Source organism: Acanthisitta chloris, unplaced genomic scaffold (assembly GCF_000695815.1).
Source record: "Acanthisitta chloris isolate BGI_N310 unplaced genomic scaffold, ASM69581v1 scaffold5332, whole genome shotgun sequence".
Lineage (NCBI taxonomy): Eukaryota > Metazoa > Chordata > Aves > Passeriformes > Acanthisittidae > Acanthisitta > Acanthisitta chloris.
The window spans coordinates 14,521-36,249 of record NW_008662056.1 but is presented as its reverse complement, the minus strand read 5'-3'; the positions used below and the strand labels follow the sequence as shown (position 1 = coordinate 36,249).

At 37.9% G+C, this 21,729-nt stretch overlaps 1 protein-coding gene across 1 annotated transcript in view; it reads right to left on the bottom strand.

The window, feature by feature from the left end:
- The window catches only part of ST18 (suppression of tumorigenicity 18, zinc finger), a gene marked incomplete at its 5' end in the record, with an annotated part of 49,624 nt that overhangs the window by 15,878 nt on the left and 12,017 nt on the right, over positions 1 to 21,729 (bottom strand). Inside the window, 6 exons of the mRNA XM_009070450.1 lie at positions 553 to 668; positions 6,470 to 6,715; positions 15,186 to 15,397; positions 18,535 to 18,740; positions 19,755 to 19,859; positions 21,333 to 21,423. Coding sequence (XP_009068698.1) covers positions 553 to 668; positions 6,470 to 6,715; positions 15,186 to 15,397; positions 18,535 to 18,740; positions 19,755 to 19,859; positions 21,333 to 21,423 — 976 coding nt within the window. The remainder of the gene's footprint in view (positions 1 to 552; positions 669 to 6,469; positions 6,716 to 15,185; positions 15,398 to 18,534; positions 18,741 to 19,754; positions 19,860 to 21,332; positions 21,424 to 21,729) is intronic.

Genomic DNA, 21,729 nt, shown 5'->3' with positions numbered 1-21,729 from the left:
CAGGACAGAATAACTAACTCATCTTGGAAGGAAGCAGATAAAGAATTTAAACCTAGATTTTCTACAGGTTTTAAAACTCTGGGGCAGTTTCTCTCTTGCATTTTGCCTTTTTATGAACTGTTCATGTTTCCTAACTGTGAAATCCTGACTACTTCTATACAAGTTCTCAACAGTGAATCTATAATGATGACTGTCCAATTAAAGTTTATTTAATTATGTGTTACCAGAGGCAATTTGTAGCATGCTCTGAAACTCTGTCTTGTAGAAGGATCTGTTGCCCATTTGTTACCTGTCTGAGGAATAAGGAGTGGCACCCAATATAAAGTTAGTCATGAATCTGTACAGACCCCCAGGTCTACCCTGTCTTGTCTCAGCTCCAAACCACATGTCTACCCAGTTGCATACCCACAACATGGAACTAACTACCTGAAGTGAACCATGCAATTCTCCTTGCCCTTCTCCTGCAAAGCTGCTCCAAACCAGAAGTCAGAACAATGGTGAAGTCAGTCTTTACCAAGGCAAAGGAGAATCTGGCATTTTTTTATGACTCACGTGATTAGTTCCTTTTTGAGATCTCTTGAGTGGAGCTTGGGTTTAGGACTTGGTATGGAGACATCTCCTGGATACTTCTTTTCCTCCATGTTTTCTGGAGAGCTCACTGGATCTTTCTGAAACATTAGTTAAGAGTGTGACAAAAGGTTTCTCTCTTCAAGTCCTCCCATAAGTTTAAGAAATAATTTGCCATGGCAAGAAAAGAACCTCTTGGAAAACTTTAAAAAAAAAGAAAAGGAATGATGGAGAGAAATGAAGAAAGTTAAGGTTCTCCAAGGTAGACTTTTAAAAATGCTGTGAAAGTATTTCTAGATGCTGGTTTTAGCTGTACATACAGAAAATTTGGTTCAGATTTTTTAAATGGTGATAAAACCCAAAGAAATGTACACAGAGAAAATAAGAGTGATCTTTGAATATACAGAGCAAACCAAGATTTTGGCAAGTATGTTCTTGGGTTTTTTCTGTGTAAGTACATGACTGAGTTTTGTATACAGTTGAAGTGAGGATCATTGAACTGTGAATTATAAAATTGCAATAATTAATTTTAAAAAACCCTCTTTTACATAAGCATATGTAAATGCAAAGCTTTTTAGGTCTGTAGACTGGAACTATATCTTATTCAAAGAGCAGATTCTTGTTAAAATAAAATTCAGAAGAACAAACCCCCTTTGAATTTTTATAGTAGCAGGCTGCTAAGGGTAGTTCTTAATTTTTATTATTTGTAGATCACAATCATGACTGCTACAGTGCTGTTTGGTTGATAGTACAAACCGTGAGTATTCACTCCCTTGGGAAAGCATTTTAGATATTTGGAGTCCTGAAAGGAAATTACATTCTTGTTTTCTGAAAATCTTCTTTGATCACTTCACAATAGCTTGGTTTATACTGTTTTGAGACTTAATTCAATTATTCAGTTATTATTACTTTTATGAAAGATAAGTGGTTGCTTTCTGGAGGGATGCTCTGTGGCTATTTTATCATTCAAGAAATCTCCAAAGCCTATAGCATCAATTATTGAACAACTATTAATCCCTTCTGGGACTTCATGTTGGTTTTGAGATTCCATTCCAATACTCAGGTAGGTATTGCCCAGAGATTACCATCTGTGGGAACAGAAACTGCTGCCTGTGGTTGAAAGCAGGTCCCAGCTCCTGCTAAACTCATGGGGCTGGTGCCATAGATGCTCTGGGCTTGTGCAGCTGACAAACATGCCAGGACAGAGAGGCAGGGATGTCTGCAGAGCTGTTAACACAGAATGGAGGGCTGAGTAGAATCTGGACTGAAAATGGAGATTCTGCCTAATGGGACTTGTAAGCTCTGCAGGGGTGTTTCTTCTGATAAAGCTTCCATATGGTCCTCAATTCTGGCAGCTCATCTTTGCCTGTTTGGAGGCTGGATCCTCAATATGACTTCCTTCTGCTTTCTGGTACTGGCTACCTACTGCCTACGGAAACTCACACTACACATACATATAGAAATGATGCCATATTATTGCTATATCAATTACTACTGATTTTTGCAACCACATTTGTGGGGTTAGTTTGTTTGGGAATAATATAATCTGCTACAAATATAGGAAGCAGAAATACATATAGTCAGCTTTTCTAAACGCTCTTTCACAGTAATTATTGAGTATTTTCAATAAATAGAAAAAACCTCATATATTCAGGCTTCTAGAGTTTTATTTCTAAAGGAAAACTTCAGATAAGGAGCAATAGAGAAAATTAAAAACAATGAAAGACCTTGATAACATGTTAGTACAGAAATAATAAATGGTTGAAAGTCTCCAAACATGGAAACTAAAATGCTAAAATACTGAAGTGGAAAAATGGATGTCAGCTTTGTTCAAGAGTCAAGAAACATCAAAGACTCTTTTCCAATATTGAGTTAAAGCTTGATTCCAGTGCCACCACCAGCTGTGCAATGGGGAATTAAATTCCTGACTACTTCTGTCCTCAAGTTCTGATCTACTTTTCTTACACATAAGCGTAAGCAGGGATCATCACCAGTATAAGTTACAGTGAAATTGAAACCTTCCCAAAGAAACAACAAAATGGTAACCCCCTGTTGCCAGCTGGAAGAGATCAGATGTAAAAATAACTTAAAAAACCCGGTTAAAATGGTTCTCATTTAATGTAATGCAATGTAATGTAATGTAATGTAATGTAATGTAAGGCTGGCTTATCCGTTTCCTTTCTAACATCGAACTCTGACAGGCTACATCTGTATCACTCAACTGAGGACCAGAGCTATGTTTCTAAAGATTTAGTGTGTTCCTTGGCTGGATCCTATCTATGTATCAAAACCAGGCCCAAATCAACCTCTTCCACTTCTCAAAGGTATAACTGAGAGAAGCCTGGGGTAGAGAATGGTGGAAAGACATCTGGCACTCTGCTGTGATCCTGAGCTGTGTGATGTACCTCAGGATGCACTTGCAGCAAGCCAGAGTAGCCATAACTGTGCTGCAGAATATATGAATATTTTCATATATGTCACTTCAGTTCCAAACAAAAGATATCTCTTGATTTTTTGCTGAAGATGGACCAGAAACTTGTGTGTGAGTTATTCATCATGTCCCTGTCTGATAACTGCTACACAGAGTAGACTTGAAAAAGAAAAACATCTAGTAAGGACAAAAGTGGGTATACAGTTTGTGTCCTAGTTAACAACTCACAGGAATGAGGGAGGGATATAAACAGGTGACTTCTGCATTGTCTTAGCACCTTGAGGAACACTTGGTATTACTCAAGCAGCATGAAATCTTCAGATGTTTAGAAGATGCAAAAAGAAGACAGTGCAAAGCAAGTGTAGGCAAATGAATACTGAAACTCTGCCTTCTAGGACCTTGCATCACTACACATGGCTCAAAAGTGGTTGCATCTGTATGAAACAAGTATGTCAGAAATAAAGACCAAATACTTTTTATTCCTCCGCACTTAAGACTGAGAGTCGACCATCATGTCTTGGTTTGTGTGCTTCTCCAGATATTTAGCTTTAGACAGAGAGACAATCCTCTGAAAGGCCACACCTTGAATACTGTGTACAGTTCTGGGCCCCTCAGTTCAGGAAGGATATTGAAGTGCTGGAGTGGATCCAGAGAAGGGCAACGAGGCTGGTGAAGGGACTCGAGCACAAGTGCTATGAGGAGAGGCTGAGGGAGCTGGGGGTGTTTAGCCTGGAGAAGAGGAGGCTCAGAAAGACCTTATTACCCTCTACAACTACCTGAAAGGAGGTTGTAGTCAGGTGGGGGTTGGTCTCTTTTCCCAGGCAACCAGCAGTAGGACAAGAGGGCACAGACTCAAACTCAGCCAGGGGAGGTTTAGGTTGGATATTAGGAAGAGATTTTTTATGGAGAGAGTAATCAGGCATTGGAATGGGCTGCCCAGGGAGGTGGTGGATTCACCATCCCTGGAGGTTTTCAAGATGAGACTGGATGTGGCACTTAGTGCCATGGTCTAGTAATCACTGTAGGGTTGGACTCGGTGATCTTTGAGGTCTCTTCCAACCTGATTGATTCTATGATACTATGAAAACACCTTTAGCACTTCCCAATTTTTGGTGTCTTAGGTGATGGCTGTCACAGCTAGTCAAGTCCAACTGTATGTATAATTTTTCTTTTCCCATTTGAATGGATCTATAATTAAAGGCTATTAAAAATCTGAAGAACTCCTGACTAAAGAAAAATAAGGACTAGACCAATTGGTCCAAACACTACTATTTCCTACAAAGAGCATGTGTGTATTCATGCATGCACACTACAGAAAGAAAGCAAGCAATGATACTCCATTAATGTACAGATGGAAGTTTATATTGATTTCTGCAAAGACCAGAACATAATGGTAACATGAATAACAGATAATAGCATCTGGCACTTTTAACATTTTTAAGCCCTGAAATCTTTGGAGAACTGACAATTGAACTAACTGACAGCTCCAGTTATTTCTCGGTGCTTTCCTTTTGGAGAGATTTTGAGCTTTTTCCAAATTCAGAATTTTTTATTTTTTTTTGAGGGGGCATCTGGACAGGCTATTTTGCTGAGAGAAAGAGAGACAATATTTTCTGGAAATTACCACCAAAATTAAGCAACTGTTGTGCATATGAACCAGATAACAATGAATTAGAAATACATATAATCAGTCATTTTCCTTGCATGAGGATAACTGCCAGTCTTTGATTTTGAAAATAGAGTCTCTGGCCCTGACATCACTGGATATATCAAGGCTCCCTGGGAGGGCAAAAGCTCACAGCAGAGGTCTGGGGCCAGATCCTCAATTGGGGACAAACAGCATAGTGTCAAAACAACAAGTGCAAGGGGTACCAGTACCTGAAAGCATCGGACCTTTTTGTCTCATTGGGTATTTTAGCTGCCTCCAGTTCCCTGTGCCCGTAAGGGACAGGAAAACAGCCAGCCACCCATCACAGCCTTTCAAAGATCAAGTATGGATGGGGGAATGTGGAGGTGCTCCTACTTTCATGAGAAGGAGTGGCAGGACAGGCCCCCTGCCAAGTCTGTGACACTGATTGATCCCCTGCAGAAAAGCAGTCCTCTCAAAGCTGAATGTGCTTGCTCATTGTGCATCAAGAGTGGGGAAGAGCCTGAGCCCTAAGCCTCCTGCCTCATGTCAAACCCACTCCAAAACCTTGATACAGAGATTGTGCTCTCATTGTTGAAGTAAAGACCATCATCAGCCCCAAAGAGGTGACTGCAAAGGCTCTTCAAGACAACCCAGCCCCCAAGAAATGCAAGCTGTTTCAGCAGTCACATTGCAACAGCCTACCCAGTGTCAACATTTCTTCACATAACTGAATTATCTCTTAATTCTAGGTGGTTTTGGAATTGGATGCCAGGATTGTCTAACCTCAGCCCTAAATAGATTTACCCCACCTATGTCTTCTGGAAGCATCAGTTTTGATACTTGAACAAAAGGTAATTTCATAATAAATATAATGTTCAAATGCTATTATTTGATATATAAAGCCAAATAGGGAGTGAAGTATTTGAAGTGTCCTAATTGGGACATCTTTTAGTCTGTTTCAGAAAGCTATCACTTAGGCTTGTCTATGTGAATTACCAGGATTTTATCTAATTAGTCTTTTAAAGAAGTGGTGGTTTAAGAGGAATGCAAGCAGTCCATATTCTGACAGTCAAGCTTAAGAGAAAAAAATAAAACCAAACTCTCAAGCAAATATAAGAATAAGAAAGAAAGGCCATAGGAAACTCTGCTGCCTTGTTACCAAGATAGGATAAACAGACATGAAAGAGCAAGAAGCCAAACCGAATCAAGACAATTACTGAGTTGGAAGTGGCACTATAGAAGGCTAGCTGTAGAGGTTGCAAACTGGAGATCTAAGACTCATTAGCAGAGATTTTTTGAAGTATGTAAAATACAAAACAAAAAGTTTTCCATCAAAAGAATATTGCAGGCAAGATTTTAAGCCCATGCTTAAATGCACAGATAATGAGGTATCTAGAATTATGAAGAATTGGTGTGGAAAATTACTTTTTGTTTCAGCATGAAAGAACTGCCTTGGTTTGGTTTTGTCTGTTGGGGTTTGGGTTGGTTTTGTTTGTTTGGGTTTTTTTCCTAAGCGATCCCTAGTCTATTTGAGTGTTTGTGCTACAGGTCTGAGTCATTAGGAACAAAATTTAAAAAGGAGTCTCTAATGATGGATACCTTTGACTCCTTATCTTAGAGACTTCTAGACATTAGCAAATAGGCTTAGAGAGCAAGATTTTTCAAAGTGAGTAATGAATTTTTATGCAATGACCAAGAGACCATTAAAGACAAGTCAATATTCACAAGCCTCTACCTGTGGAAACTGATTCCTTTTAAACTGCACTAGATTTGTCATCCCAAAGGCCGTCATGTAGTCCCTCATCCAAGGGAAAGTGTTGCTCACAAACTGAAAAAAATACCTCTTTTTCTTCTTCTTTTCTGCCATGGGTCTTGCTGTAGTTGATTGGTGCATCCCAGCCTTCCTGTTCACAAAGAGCCTGGTAGAAGGCTGCATTTACCAGGACGCTGCTTGTTTTGAAAGGAGAAGAGGAAGGAGTGGGAAGTGCTGTGCTGGAAGAAGTGAGAGGCTTAACTTTGTCTTGGCTTCGATTCTTTTTCATGCTCAAATCCAAAGTGCCATTTTCATCCACTTCTATCTCAGCTCCCTGACATGCAACAGGAAATAGAGACATGTTTAGATGTGGACATGGTGAGTCTGTAAAATAACCATGTGGTGCTTTTAAAGGATAAATATAAATGCACGCTTTTATTTAAATTTATCTGAATCTAAACCCAGCTTTTCGATTTATAGCAGTTAATGTCCAACTCTTAGGCAGACTTAAGAGTAGCTTCAGTAATGGTATCCCTGCATCTCAGCTTAAACATAGTAAGTAGAATTTAAATAAGATGCATCTAAACCATAACCTATACACCCTAAATCTAGTTTTATTTAAAAAAAGTTTAGCTTTAAATCTTCTTGATCTTTTCACTCTTACAGAGAACTATGACCCCAATTCACAGTTAAAAGCATTAATGCATTGTTTAGGTCATCAACAGCATTACTATTACATATCCTCCCTTCCCCCCACACCCTGCAAACATTACAACATCTGCATCATGGGGGGGAAAAGGAGGGGGAAGAAATATGTCTAAAAGTAATACAATATGAGAAATTCTCACTAGGGTTTTCTGCCCCACTCAAAATAACATATTGCCTTAATCTTAATTTGACTAGGCTGCTAAGGCATGGGTCTGCACTGAGACCACTAGACTGGGAGACACAGGAGGATCTTGAGGAGGTTCATCTGATGGAAACCTTCTGCATGAGTTAACAAAGCCTTTACTACATGGGAAGTACACAAAGAGCAGCCTCTAATTGTAGAGGTGTGTGACTTAGGGAGAGAACCAGCTTCTCTGTCCAGAGCAGCTCACAACAAGGGGTGAGTGCTACTCAGCTGCACAAGAAGTACAAGGGAAGGAAACCTCAGTGTTCTGCCTTACCCTGTATGACCACAGAAAAAGGGAGCAAACTCCTCTTCTTGGAATGACAAAAAGCTGCTGAAAGTGCAACTTACTAATGGAAGCTACAAAAAATTTCCCCTCATACTCAATATGCTACATTGCATATTGACATATTTTGTACATAGAGATGAATAAAAGACTAGCTATTGCCAACAATTACTGAAGTCAAGTAGGGGAAGAGATGAAAGGTGGCTTCTGGAGGGGCAGTTGATAACAGTGTATTGCCCTGAATAAGATGGAAAACATTCGAAGACTACAGAGATAAATAGCAATGCCATAGATCTACACATATAGAATGCTGTAATTAACAATGCTCTGTGTCTTCCTGCCATTGTCATCTCTACTACTTTTTATTTGTGTTCCCACAAAGCTTGGATAACACTTGGGAATTTGGAGCTAATTTTGTTAGCTGCTGCATAACTGTAGGAAACAATGATATAAAACAAGATTGAGACTTCCTACCTTGAGCAATATAAAATTAAACCTATAGTGTAATCACCTAGATGTTCTGTTGTAAATGGAGAAGAGATAGGCATGTCCAGGGGGCAAGTGTTTTCATCTTTCTTAGATCTCTTCCTCAGGAAAACACTGGCAGAACAATTTCCTTTCTCTTTCTTCCCATTAAATATTGCTTGGGCTTAATGATTAAGTCAGCTATTTAATGGTTAAAGATAGGACAGTAAAACTTATTCTTGCTTGAGGATCTTAAACATAGTTGTGGGGAAACAGGGAGTTGTCCCACTGTGCTGAAAGTGTGACATGACCACCCTGGTTGGACTGAGGGTGCAAGCTTCCTTCATGCAGTCTTGCCTTCTACCACTGCCAGTGATGACTCATTTAAAGGTAAAATGTGACAGATTAAATATTTTCAATCAGAAGGGAAATGTTGGTAGAAGATGTCGATTTAAGGCCCAATGACCTCTCCTCACTCAGGCAGCCTGACACCATTTTGTATCCATGAGCCTAACACAGACGCCCACCTAGACCGAAGCACTACCAAGCCATCTGCTTACCCCTGGTTCAGAAACTCAGGCATCTCTTATATTTGTTTCTCTTGCATAGTAAAGTTCAGATTTTCAATCATACAGCTTAAAGAGAGAGATGTTTTATTATATTTATGGGAAGTAAATACACTTCTAATATGTTCATACTAAGACGCTTTGGTTATATCTTTCTGCCCCTTTTTAGTAAATAGTTTAATCTCCTGTGATAGTTTTAAGCCCTGAATTTGACAGTGCAGCTTATCCTGGATAATAACTTAGTAACCACAACATCTTATGCCATCTGTATAATATCAAATACATTTTTATACCAGCATTAATAAACCTTAGTTACAAAAATCCAAGATATTAACTATATCAGTGCCAAGCACACACTCCAGGATCTGACAATATAGTTCTGCCATGATCGCCCCAGTGTTTTTTGGCTTCATAGTTGATATGTAACTATAGCAATGAAACAGAGCTACAGTAATCAAGTTTAATGACCAATGTAAAGTAAAATGCTAAATATTGTAGTTGATGACATTTTTCATAATAAAAAAACTTGGGTTAAGTCTGCACAACCAACATTCACATAAAATTCCAGACCTCTGTGACAGATGGCTTAGGAAAGGAAGCCGTGTGACTGGGCTGCAGTAGTTTTATAGTGCAAAACCCATAAATAGTGCAGATTCTCTGTCACTGACAAAATATCAACTACTCAGAAGGCAACAGCGAGAACAAAAAGGACCAAACCCAATCAAGGTCCCCTCCTCAATGCAACCTGATATAGAATATTATCAGGAAATCATTCTCTTTGAGAAACAGATACCATTAGTCTTCTAAGGAGCTCTGGCTGATAAGCAGAACATTTACTGACATGGTTATTTAAAGCTTCCTCAGCACTTCCCTGAAATTCATGTAGAAGTTGGGTTGTCCAACACATACCTAATTCTGATCAGGGAAGGCTGGGTTGTGTGTTTGTGAAGTAGAGTACAGATGGGGTTTAAGTGAGCTCACAGATGCACACCACAATTAAATAAAGTCATGGGAAAAATATCCCCCTTTGCCCATTGCAGGATGGATCACACGTTTACAGCATGGCTTTTTATTCAGAATGGTATAAAAGAGTGATTGCTTTGCTGCCTTCATAGCAAACTCCAAATGGCAGAGCAAAAAGAGAGGGTAGTCAGAGTTACTGCTCCACTTTGCATTCCTACTCTCATCCCACCCTCCTCTCAATATGTCTCCTTTGCTTGTTTTACCACATTTATTTTTACATTAATTTTAAAATGGGACTAAAAAGACAAAAATGGCAAATGGCAAAAAATTCTAGAGCAGTGCTATGACATGCTGACAGAAAACGGCACTTACTATGCTTAGCTCAGGCTTGTAAAGGCTGTGTTCCCCTCAGTGAAGGCAAGATCTTATTACTGTCGCCTCTAGTGCATGTGTGAACAGGCCTATATTTATCCATTTATCATGACATATTTAAAATATAGCTACCAAAGCAACGTAAACTCTTCTGATTCTTTCTTAAGCAAATGTAAGCAAAACAAAGATGCAAATGTCTCTTACTATGTCCTAACTTTTATTAGTTTGCGGCTGTGCAATTCTTTGGAGCCTGATTTTGGTCTTATTTACATTTACACTGGTGTAAACCAGGAAAATATCCACTGAAGCAATGAAGAAAAATCCATGAGGGTGAGAGGATACACATGGTAATTAAATTCAGGTTACTTCTTATCTACTACCGTATCAGTGACTGTGTAATCACCCCCACAAGTTTAACAAGCACTTGGAAAAGGGATTCCAGAATAAAAAAAAACATACAAAAGAAAATTTATTTTCTTTATTCCAGTACCTATTCAGTAAAAAGATAAGGCACAAATAGTACTTTACTATCAAGATGAAGACTAATATAAATATGTAAAGAAGAAATGATCTCTATTTTATCTCTTCAAGTGCTTTGTACTTTAAAGTCAAGTTTTTTCACCCTCCTTTACCTTATAATGTAAATATTGCAGACTATTTTCTAAGTACTTTATTACGTCTTGTCCTTAAAACTGTACTACAACAGCTAGGACAATAAGGGATGTTAGTTTTTTGTGGCAAATTACTCCTGTATTTTTTCATAGGCTTTTGGTTCATCTGATCACTCAGAACATTTAATATTCTCCACTGTGTCTCTAGTAATGATTACAACTTAAGCTTTATCTCATAGCTGGATCAGAAAGAGCAAATTGTGTTGGCATGGATCTCATTTCAAACCTGTGACATTATGGAGATTGTGTCATGACATAGAAGGGGTTTTATATATTCTTTGGTTGGCATCAGTCATACAACTTAATACTAAGTAAGTCCAGAGAAACAACATTATCAATGATTTGGCATTCCCACTAGCAGTTCAGTCTGGTTTGGAAAGCTCAGAAGAGCTCTTCAGTTCTGGTACTGGGAGCAACTCTGAGACTAGTATCTTGCCTTGTGTATGAATGCTATTCTTCATGCAAGTCCATCCAAAAGAGTACAATCTTTTCTATTCGCAGCCAATAAAAACACATGCACGTGGTCCTCAATTCTTCACACTCAAATTTAAGTAACTGAGTCTTTCTGATGCAAAATTTAAATACTAATTTGGGTCAAAATGGGAGAACTTGTAACAGCCCAGAAACATCTGAGACAAAACTGGAGTCACAATTTCAGCCTGGAGCAATTCACAAATTAAAAAAACCTAGCCAAGAATGTACTCTGAGAGCACTCTGCACAGCAGTATTATAGGATAGTACCTAGTGATAATCTTGGATGATTTTTCATCCTGTATTTAGGCTTTAAGGTATTTGGAGTAAAGGACTGCCTGACAAACGTGCTGAGTACTAACTACATTTTTTAAACAATTTGGGTAAATATCAGCGTAATTATCAGCATCATATCCAAGAATGGAGAGACGACATAATTTTGTTCAAGACCAGAATTTGAACTTTAAACATTTTTAGCAAGTATAATTTTTTTTTTGTTTTCTTTCAAGGCAGTGTGCATATGCCATTTTGTCTAAACAGGTGGGAAAACCATCAAAACAGTCAGCAAAGTGTTTGGCATTCAGTAGTGATGAGGATACAGATAAACTGTCTTGCTTGCTGCTACCTCTGTGAGATAAGTGGTGAGGGCTGTAAACAGGGAATATCCCTGGATGTTATGATGATGTAGAGTTTTGTGCAGTGCTAGAAACTACAGGCTAAGCCTTCTACAGGAGCCCTTCTGTTGACTTCAATGGGAGCTGAATGAAGCTACATAAACTGCAAATCAAATGCAACCAGGAGACTGGTTTGGGAAACACATGAGAATTGGCCGAGCAGGGGAACAGTTTGCTGCAGCCCTAGGAAGCTGTTGAATGGCTCAGAGAGTGTAACATTAATGTGGTATTAATTATTTTTGAAAACAATATTCTCAAGATGTCTGATGATCTTAGTATTTTGTATGCAACTGATAGATAATTCATAGAGAAAGTCTAGGATACATTTTACTGCTCATTTCAGAATAAATTTATTCTTTACATTGCTTAACTTTTAAATTCATGATTTTAAACTTGGAATATTTGGCAGATCAGCCTTTGTACATTAGGTCTCTTTGGTAGTTTTCCTTACCAATGGTACTGCTAATGTGTAATCTCACTTCTCTATCCTTGTTACCCTTCTCTTTCACTTTCGTTGTCTTAGACTTACCCTTTTGAAATGATATGTAGAAAATATGAGATATATATTTGAATATTGCTTAAATTATTGAAATTTGGATTTGTATTGTGAAAAGAACATTTTCTTTTCATTTAAGTGTTATCTGTATATATGGGAATGTGGTGAACGTTCAGGGTAAACCATACAACTCTTACTAAAAGGACAACACTCTGGAGGTCAAGAAATAAAATGTAAGAAAGACAAAAAAAAAATACTTGAGGAACACACTTGTGCTAAAAAGTGTTTTGAATGTTTGCCCCACCTGTGTAAACAAGGTGACATATGCATGCCTTGAGCAAATACAAAAAAATGCCACTTGCTTGAAATGTTAAAAGTTAAAAGTCTGCTTTTAAAACTTAGAAACACAATACTTTTATATCTCTGACAATTGTGCTACTTTCAAAGGACTTCCAGCAAGCCTAGGAAGTGCCTTGCAATCCCACATGTCCTTGCTCTGCCACCACACAGCCTCCAGTCTGCAGTGTCATGGCTTGGATTGCTTCCAGGCTGATCAAATAATAGCAAACACCTTTACAAGTCAGGAGCTTTGGACTGCTAAAGTATGGACGATGCTAATCAGGTTTTCTTAGAAAAAGGAGCAAAGGAATGTGACAAGGGGCAAGGCTGAGAGGTCTGATACTGTGGGGCTCTGAACACAGCCACCCTATAGAGGTGTTTTCTAACCTGATACAAGTGTGTGTGCTGCCAAGTAGAAAAAAAAAGAAATAATTAACTCTGTCATCATCTGTTGCATGATGTGAGTCCAAACACAGATAAAGTCTCAAGAGATGGTTTTTTATTGTCTAAAAATTTGTAAGATATCCTAGAAATTAAATACTTACATTTGTGACCACTACCAGCCACAAAACAGTTCAGAAATATTGATGAATAGTAGTCTCATTAAAAATGCCATTAATTTATAGCTTCATATTTTAAAATAAGAAAACGTCTTTATTGAAGAGAGTCTGGCAACTTAATTCCATATTTTTTGTTTGAATCCTGTATGATCAAAGGAATAAATAACCAAAACCAAATAAAAAATAGGGTTTTTGTGGGTTTGGACACCAAATCTGTTTAGGGCTTACTTGTCTGTGTTCTGGCCAGAAGCTAATTCTGATTCTTCTGTCAGATGTTTTGTAGCAGTATGCCCTCCAGAAAGTCTGGCAAAAGTGGGCACAGGCAGATAGCAAGGTATGCAGGTGATTTTCTTTTAGGGTGGATTTCTGGCTGTGAAAAAAAGAGTAAGCTATGTGCCCCAAGAGTCCCTCCATGTCATTACTATTATGTTTACTTCCATTCAATCCTTCCCCATGATTTGGCAACTGTGAAGCAGGTACATAGGAGAAAATCTTTGGGTTATGCTTGGTCCCTTTACTGCTCTTCTCTGGCAAGAAAGGTCTGTTGCTGAGGTCAGCCAAAGGCTGCTGCAGCAATTTAATCCAACCATTGGCATCAATTTGCATTTCCCTGCTAGAAGAAGTCTCTATTGAAGACTAGTGGAAGGAGTTTTTTGCAGCAAGTATCAGCGATGGATCTATCATTGGGAAAGGTTCTGTGAGCAATCTTTGGGGCAGATGACTTACAGGGAATGCATGTGGGCATACCCTACAACATCTACCCTGTGGCATCTCCCAACATTGATTTCAAGATCTAAAACTTCACAAGGAGAAATCAAAAGCATCAAAATAGGGCAAAGGCACAAAGCTCAGAGTCCTTAACAAGTTGTTCTGCTGGTGGCAAAATTAATGGTTCCACTCAAAAAGTAATAGCTAACTTCTTAGTGATGGTGAATGAACACCCAACCAAATTGTAGACCAACAGCTGTAGAAGCTATCTCTAGCCAGGCTGAGCCTGGTGCTAAAAGAGACAAGGTAGAATGACACTGACTTGCAGAGAAACAGGTCATCTGTCTTTTAGAGCACACATGATGATTCAGAGTCCAACAGCAGAAGCACACCTGCTACTCTGTGTTTTGACAAATGTACCTCTTTTCACTCCCCAATGATTTCTCCTCATGTTCTTGTAATGACACCCTCTCATCTACACAGAGCTTTCTAAAGTTTCATTGCAGAGGAACATGTGTAACTTTAATACAAATAATAAACAACAGTGTTCCCACACCACTGTCATCAGAAGAAAATCTTGTCTATTTTCATCAGCATTATAATACTATGTAATGGCACAGAAAATAAGGCTCACAGTTCACACAGTACCATTTGTAAATCATAAAGATCTGTGAGGAAACGCAGAGCAGAAACCAAAATACAAAAGCCACACAAACATCTACAATATTAGGCAGCTTTCCATTATGACAGACTTGCCCAAATTACCTATCTCCAAACACAGTGGGCCTGATTCTCCTCTCTTGCCAGCAGAGAGGGGAATTTTACCAAAGTCAATTGTTATTCACCCCCTACACCTTGCCAAACTGTTAGGGGCTCCAAACACAACAGACTCCATAGGTGTAGTTCTGTTCCATTGCTAGCAAAATATCACCTTGATTAATCATGTGATTTCAATATTTTTTTTTAAAAAATCAGCCTCCAAAATGATCACTAATGGCAGGTTTCAGAGGGAGAAAAATTCCCTCTTAAAACAGAACTAACAGTATTTGCCACAGATTGTTGCTGGATTTCAAATAACCTTTTTCTTTTTTCCTCCCAGAAAACTCCCCCCTTGTAATTAGTGCTCAATTATGAAAAGAATTAACAACATAATTCCTGCTATTTATTTATTTTTATCAGAACTGGTCACTGCATTACTGATTTTTTTCTCTGTCTCTCTTCAAAAGAGCATGCAAACAGAAGCCTCCTTTTGGGGGATTTAATGCAATCACTAACATGAAAGACAGTTTATTCGCACAGTTCAGTAGCTAGCACACCCTCCAGGTTCTTGGACTACCCTACCTTGGCAGACAGACTCTGTGGTTTGTTGGAGAGGATCTCTGCTGCTTCCCTGCAGCGGGTGGAAAGGTTCAGGATAGCAGCAGCTGCTGCTATGTGGGTGTCTTCACTACATTGACCGTAGCTATAAGAGTTGGCATGGCAAGGGCTCTGTGTGTGGGCGCTACCACTAGGCAGTCGATTAGAAAATTTCACTGGATTTGAAAAATGCTTTGCTGTTGAAGAGAGATTTGATTAGCAATTGCACGTATGAAATTTTTCCCATTAAATAGGTTTTTTCTCAGACTACAATTTCATACAAAAAAATAGTCAAAGAATACATTTAAAACAATCAATTTCCTATCGTCAGTGAGGGTTTGCTGCAAAAATGGCTTCAGAAACATGATAAATTAATTTTTACCTGAGAAATACACATCTTTCAACAAAGCATCTGAGATTTTAACTCATATTTTACTTATACTTTACTCAGACATTAAAAGCAATAATGTCCCAGGAAGGACTGAACAAGTGTTAGTGTGCTAGTCATTGTGACCTGACCACACAGGTGGACAAATTCAGTCACAAAGGTTTTCTTATAAGGGCTTCCTCTTGGAGCTCTGTTGTGTAAAAAAACCCAACAGTGACTTGTCTAGTCTTAGCTAAAAGAACACTGCTTACCCTACTTAGATGAATAAATTTGTTATTTAAAGAGCATTGCTTATGTGAGTAAGGAGAACAAGACCAGGCTCTTGAAAGAATTGGAGCATTACCTGTAAGGAATATTCAGTACTGATTTCCTGGAAATTTTTTGAAATGTAAGTCTACCTTTTAATCAATTTGAAAAATAATGACAATGAGCATTCAAATGATCTGGGTTTACAGTCTTCTGTTGGCCATATTTGGAATAATACACAGATTTATTAGGCACAAAGAGGTCAGTTGAGAACGAAATACAAAGAGGTGAACAGAAAAGCACTTTGACAGATAAAAGTGGTGTGTGTGGTTCTTTGTTTTCTGCTCCATCACCAGCACTTACTCTAAAACAGGTAGAGAAAACTCTCTATTCTGGATTTTGGAGCTTGGAATGTCATAAACTGTTGCAGGGAAAACACAGCACCATGATTTCAGCTCTAAGGAAGCAATAATCACTTCTTTTGTGTATCTCTCACAGTGTCCTACAAAGATAAAATAAGCAAAATCCAATTTCTCAGCCTACACCCAGATACACCAAGAACATTTCTGTGTATGGCCATCTGCTCGCTCCCTAAAGATCTGAGCCCCAAGGCTCTGGATCCCTTTAGATGTAGAGCTTTGGCTGAGTGTGTTTTAATGCTAAGAGAGCTACACGAGGCATTGAAGGACTCATCTTTCCTCAAACTTGGGATGCTCTAAAAGAAATACTTGTTTGTGTGTTGCTGAATGCCATATTCTGTTTTTCTAAGTACTGGAGGCATCTCAGTGGAGCAATACATGAAAGCCTCATGATTCAGTTCTCTTTTTCTCCAGTGCAAATTAGAAAGGATTTATCTACCCTGCTGTAATACTGTAGAACAATCAAGAGAGTCTACATTTTTAGCAGTTGGTACAATGAAATTCAAATTATATTTAAAGAGCAGAAAAGTGCATTTTCCATTATCCACTCTAAAAGATAAAAAAACAACCAAACAAAAACCCCCAGGCTACGAAGGGTGCATGTTTTGTTAACAAAACAAGTTTACAAATGCAAAATCCACAGAGGGCTAATGATGGGCTTTTGGCTGGCTATATATTTACATAGGACTGAACCAAACACTACACCATCAGCTTCTTATAGCCAACTTTTGTATATCTTCATAGTTAAAGCACTCACCAGCTCTTTTACTTTCACCTTTCCATTAAAATAATAGCTGCACACTGCAATCTGTGCAAGAACAACAGGCTGTAAACTTCAGCCCTGATATACATAATACATAAATTGCATATGTGTCTTCGCATTTGTATAAAAACATTTCAATCATTTTTTCCTCGAAATGAACCTGTGAAATAGACATACATCTGTGCAAAGAGACAGCTAATAGGGAATATTCAATTTTACAAACAAAATTGGAAAATCTGCCACCCAAGAAGCTGGCAATGCATGAATTTGCTTTCATTTGAACAAGCCTATTTTCCAGGCCAGATAAATATCTACTTTTCATTTGCAATTTTAAACAGAGTATTTGTATGTATACACAAAACACAGATACCTACAAACATATATATATATATGTTTGTGTGTATTGAGACACATACACAAGTGACTATATGAATATGCAAATTTTATAAATATATAAACCATATTTAATATATTATAGTATTAGGGGTGTATAATTATCCTCTATATGTGTTTATGCATATATAACTTTTTTTTTTTTTTGCTTTTCTGTTCACCTTACTATAAATGTTCTCCTTTGTTGGGATAAGTGGGATGAAATTACTTTTCCTTTTTTGTTATCTTTACTAATTTTTTTTCATTAAGAAAACAAAAGCCAATTAAAGAGTCTTTTGTCACATTGTTCTGGGTCTATTTTCTTCTGAGGCCAATTATGGTGCACTGAAACCTTTTTTTTTCCCATTTCCCTTACGGCAACAGGATTGTTTCTTTGAACTAAAGAATATTTTACAATGGTCAATAAAATTGCAGAATCTTGCTGAAGCTTCCCATGCAGACTGTGAAGAACATCTGCAATAAATGATCAGTGTTCGCACTGTATTATCTCATTTGTACAGAGTAGTACCTCAGCAAATCTTTAAGTGGTGCAAGCAGAAGAATCTTAATAACAATTTGATGCATTGAATATGTCTGCACTACAAATGTGATGTAGTACAGAAATATGAGATATCAAAACAAATTCAATCCAGGCCTGAAATTAATGCAACTGATGCACATGCTCATCTAGGAGGACTAACACTGTTACTAATATCTAAATGATACCTGAAGTACCTGTGAAACCTAACTTCGATTTCTTTGTACTACAATTCATTACATCTTGTGCAGATATATTCCATGTGACTTCTCATGACAACATCCTGTCACATAAAGATATCACGATTTAGTCAAAGAAGAAGGTAATAGATAAGACATAAAGCATTCCTTTTTACTCCTGTCTTCCACTGATAATTGTTTTAAAAATTAGCATCAAAAAAGTAAGTCTTGTAGTGATGATATCTAGCATTCTAGCATTCCATATTTATCAAACTAGTGATTCTATGTAACATTCTGGCCTCAAGTGATTAAAGATGCTTCCTACAGAGCTTTTTCGAATTCCAGAAGTTTGAAAGAAGAACAAGCAAAAAGAAAAAAGTCATTGACATTTTGCCTGTGTTCCAAGAGATAATTGAATTTCAGGCTTACATTCAAGAAACTGAGGTGTTTTTCGTCCTTGTGCCACAGGTGCTGTTGTGCGTTTGCCAAAGACTTGTGCATCAAAACTGGCGTAATCAAATGGTACTTTCCCAAACTTCTCCTGTTCTTTACCGAGGTTGCCTCTGGAGGAGATGACTGGCTGGGAAGTTCTGTAACTATACTGAGATACCTCAGGCTGCTTTGCTAAATTTGTCCTGCGGAGAGGAACAAAAGAATGAAGGAGAATGGCGAGAATATCTTTAAATAACCTTGCATCTCAGTATCGAAAGTGTGCTGTTATCACATGTAAAATACACTGGTAGGCGTACACAAGAGTTAAACAGCATAAATATGGTGGCTGACCTAGTCATCAAAGAGTACTGTGACTTCCTACAAATTCAAAGATGAGAACATAAAAATATGTAGTATTCTTTAGTAAAGGTTGGGGTATTTATGAGAAAGTTACTGATTTACTGTTAGATTCACTTTATTGTGAATGAGCATGGTATAAATTTAATATATGATGATCTGAAATAATTACTTCTGCTATTTGGGAGAAATGAATGATTTATGGTGTGTTATTCCATTTAGTTAATGTTCAGTAACTACTTGTCTTTAGTAATTTCCTAAGGACTTTTCATATGTAGAGTTAAGGCACGTGCAGTTGGCAGACACATGGACATAATATTCTGTAATGGCTCTGAAGGAACCATTAGAGCTGATCATGTCAATAATCCACAAATTAAAGTGTCCCCAAATAGACCTGAATATAATAGGTTGTAATGGTCGCGGTGCCAATGATGTGCAAATTATGCATGTCTGTAGGGTCTATATAACTCAAACAAAATACAATTGCAATAAAAAGTGTTTCTCTTTTTTGATGCTATTGTATAAAAAATGGAATGAATTATACTAATTAAAGCAATAAACTTTAAAAAAACTCTGTGAATTGTTCTGATCAGGTTACTTGTGTAGAAGTAAGATTTGGTAGAATATATTTGATTGCTTGTCAAAAGACATATATGTTGTCTTTAATGTCTGCCACATGCACAAGAATCAGCAGAAACCTGCTTGTAGAGTTTGAGATGCAGTCAAGTTATTTAGCTTTGCAAAGGTTCACCTTGGAAAACTCAGTTTTCTCCTCAGCTGAAATATGAAATGCATGAAAGACCAATCAACAGAGTTTGCACAGAAATACTTTGGAGAGAGTGGTTTATGAGGGCTCCTACCTGTTTGTCTGATCATGGCACTGCCCAGCTTTTGGAGACTCAAGCTGGTTCTTTTCCTGGGACATTGCCAACTTTTCAGCTGCGGCAATTGGACAACCAGAAAGGCTGTTGGAAAGCAAAGATGAAGAAAAGAAACAACAAGAAAAAAAAAACCACAAACCAATGTTAGAATTCTTCAGTAAAGGAAATGTGTGCTGTGGAGCCCAGTGACTTTGAACTTCTCTGATGCTCTGTGCATCTATAGGAACTGCTGCCATTATAGCCCAGATTCATCTTTTTTGCAATCCTTAATGCAGAACTGTGAAATCTGTATATTTTAGGTAATATATCTGGAAGCCGAATCATGTAGGAGTTTTCCACAGTTCAGCTTTGATGTTTTGTGTCTGGCAAGTCACTAGTAAATTTTTTGACAAATGACATTTACTTTATCAGCTAAACCATGCATATAAGCCTCCTGCTGATTAAAAGGAAAGTGAATTTGGGAAAAAACCAGGGATATGTGAGTGACTGTTACCAAAGAACACATTTTGTCATTTCAAGTTGTGCTAGCTTATTTTTTCCTGTTTGCTTTATTAGATTAGAACATATTTTCTTATCCTATTCATGGGCTGCTCATGATATAACTGATGTGCTGCAAAGATGACTGGGGATTTAAAACAGGAAACACAATGAAAAAATATCTGCTGGTTCCTTATATGTTCTTGTAGACAAGCTTGTCATACCTCTAGTAAAGACTGAATCTGTATACTAAAGATAGTAACATAGTATAATAATCCTTGATTTTGAGACACTCATACAATAACCGATCAATCAATCAACAAAAAACCCCAACCAAATCCCACAAAAAGTCAGTAAGATTGACATTATATTTTTCCAGAAGCAGTATAAGGGAATATTTTGGCTTGCTGGCTTCCAGCAGAAAGCAGTACTGACAAGAGCCGTGCCGACAGCAGTGGCTTGCTGGAGACAGAGCGCATTGACTCTCTGCCTCACCTGCTGTCCAGCTGTGATTCCCCAGCTGTCTGTCTGGAAGGCTTTTCTCAATTTTACTTTCTCCCTGCAGGCAGCAAGTTAAACAGACAGGAGTGATCCAAGAGGAAGAGGGTAATAAATGGAGTTAGCTTTTAAACAGATTCTAAAATATTCTGCTTAAAATTTTCTGTTTAGCTAAAAGGGAATGTGCCTTGATTGGAAGTTCCTGCCAAGGACTACCATGTATGTGGTGCAAAACAAATGGGTTTTGGTTTCCACTGGGTTTTCCACTTGTAGCAATAATAATGCATTTGTTCATTCCTACCACTTCTACATACAATCTTTCATTGTCAAGGCTGTGATGAAATTGTAGCTTGAAATCTCATCTATGTAAATTACTAGTGGAATTTACCATCCTCAGTCCTGCAGCCATTTTTTATATAATGGAGTTAAACACAACTATTTGGTTATAAATAATACATGCTACCCCTGCAGTTCATACACAGTCTGCAGTGTAGTACATAACATCTCATTCCAAGCTGTGCCCATCAATTTACTCCCAGGTACAGGTTAGATTTTAAGTGGACAAGAACTTTTCTGATTTACCTTCGGTGTGTGTTGCGATTGCTGTTGACATGTCCTCTTCCAGTGCATCCTGGGGTGGGGCACTTTAAAACATTTTCATGCATGGCAAGAACTAAACAGAAAAGAAAAACAAAAGTAGTTGATATCAACATGCATCAATTAAATATACATATATTAAAAAAAGTATGAACATTTTGTCTTTGGACTCAGATTCTCAATTCTATCACATTTTGACCACAAAAAAAGAGGAGAAACAAAGGACCTACAACACAGTGGGCATGGTGCCTCCAGCATATACCAGTTTATCTCAATATTGCTGTAGTGGGGCTTCCCACATGCACATCATTGTTTCTAGGGCCTTTAGAAGAACATAGATGGAAATTAGCAAAGCTGTTGCATCATGAAGTCCTTTGTCCTC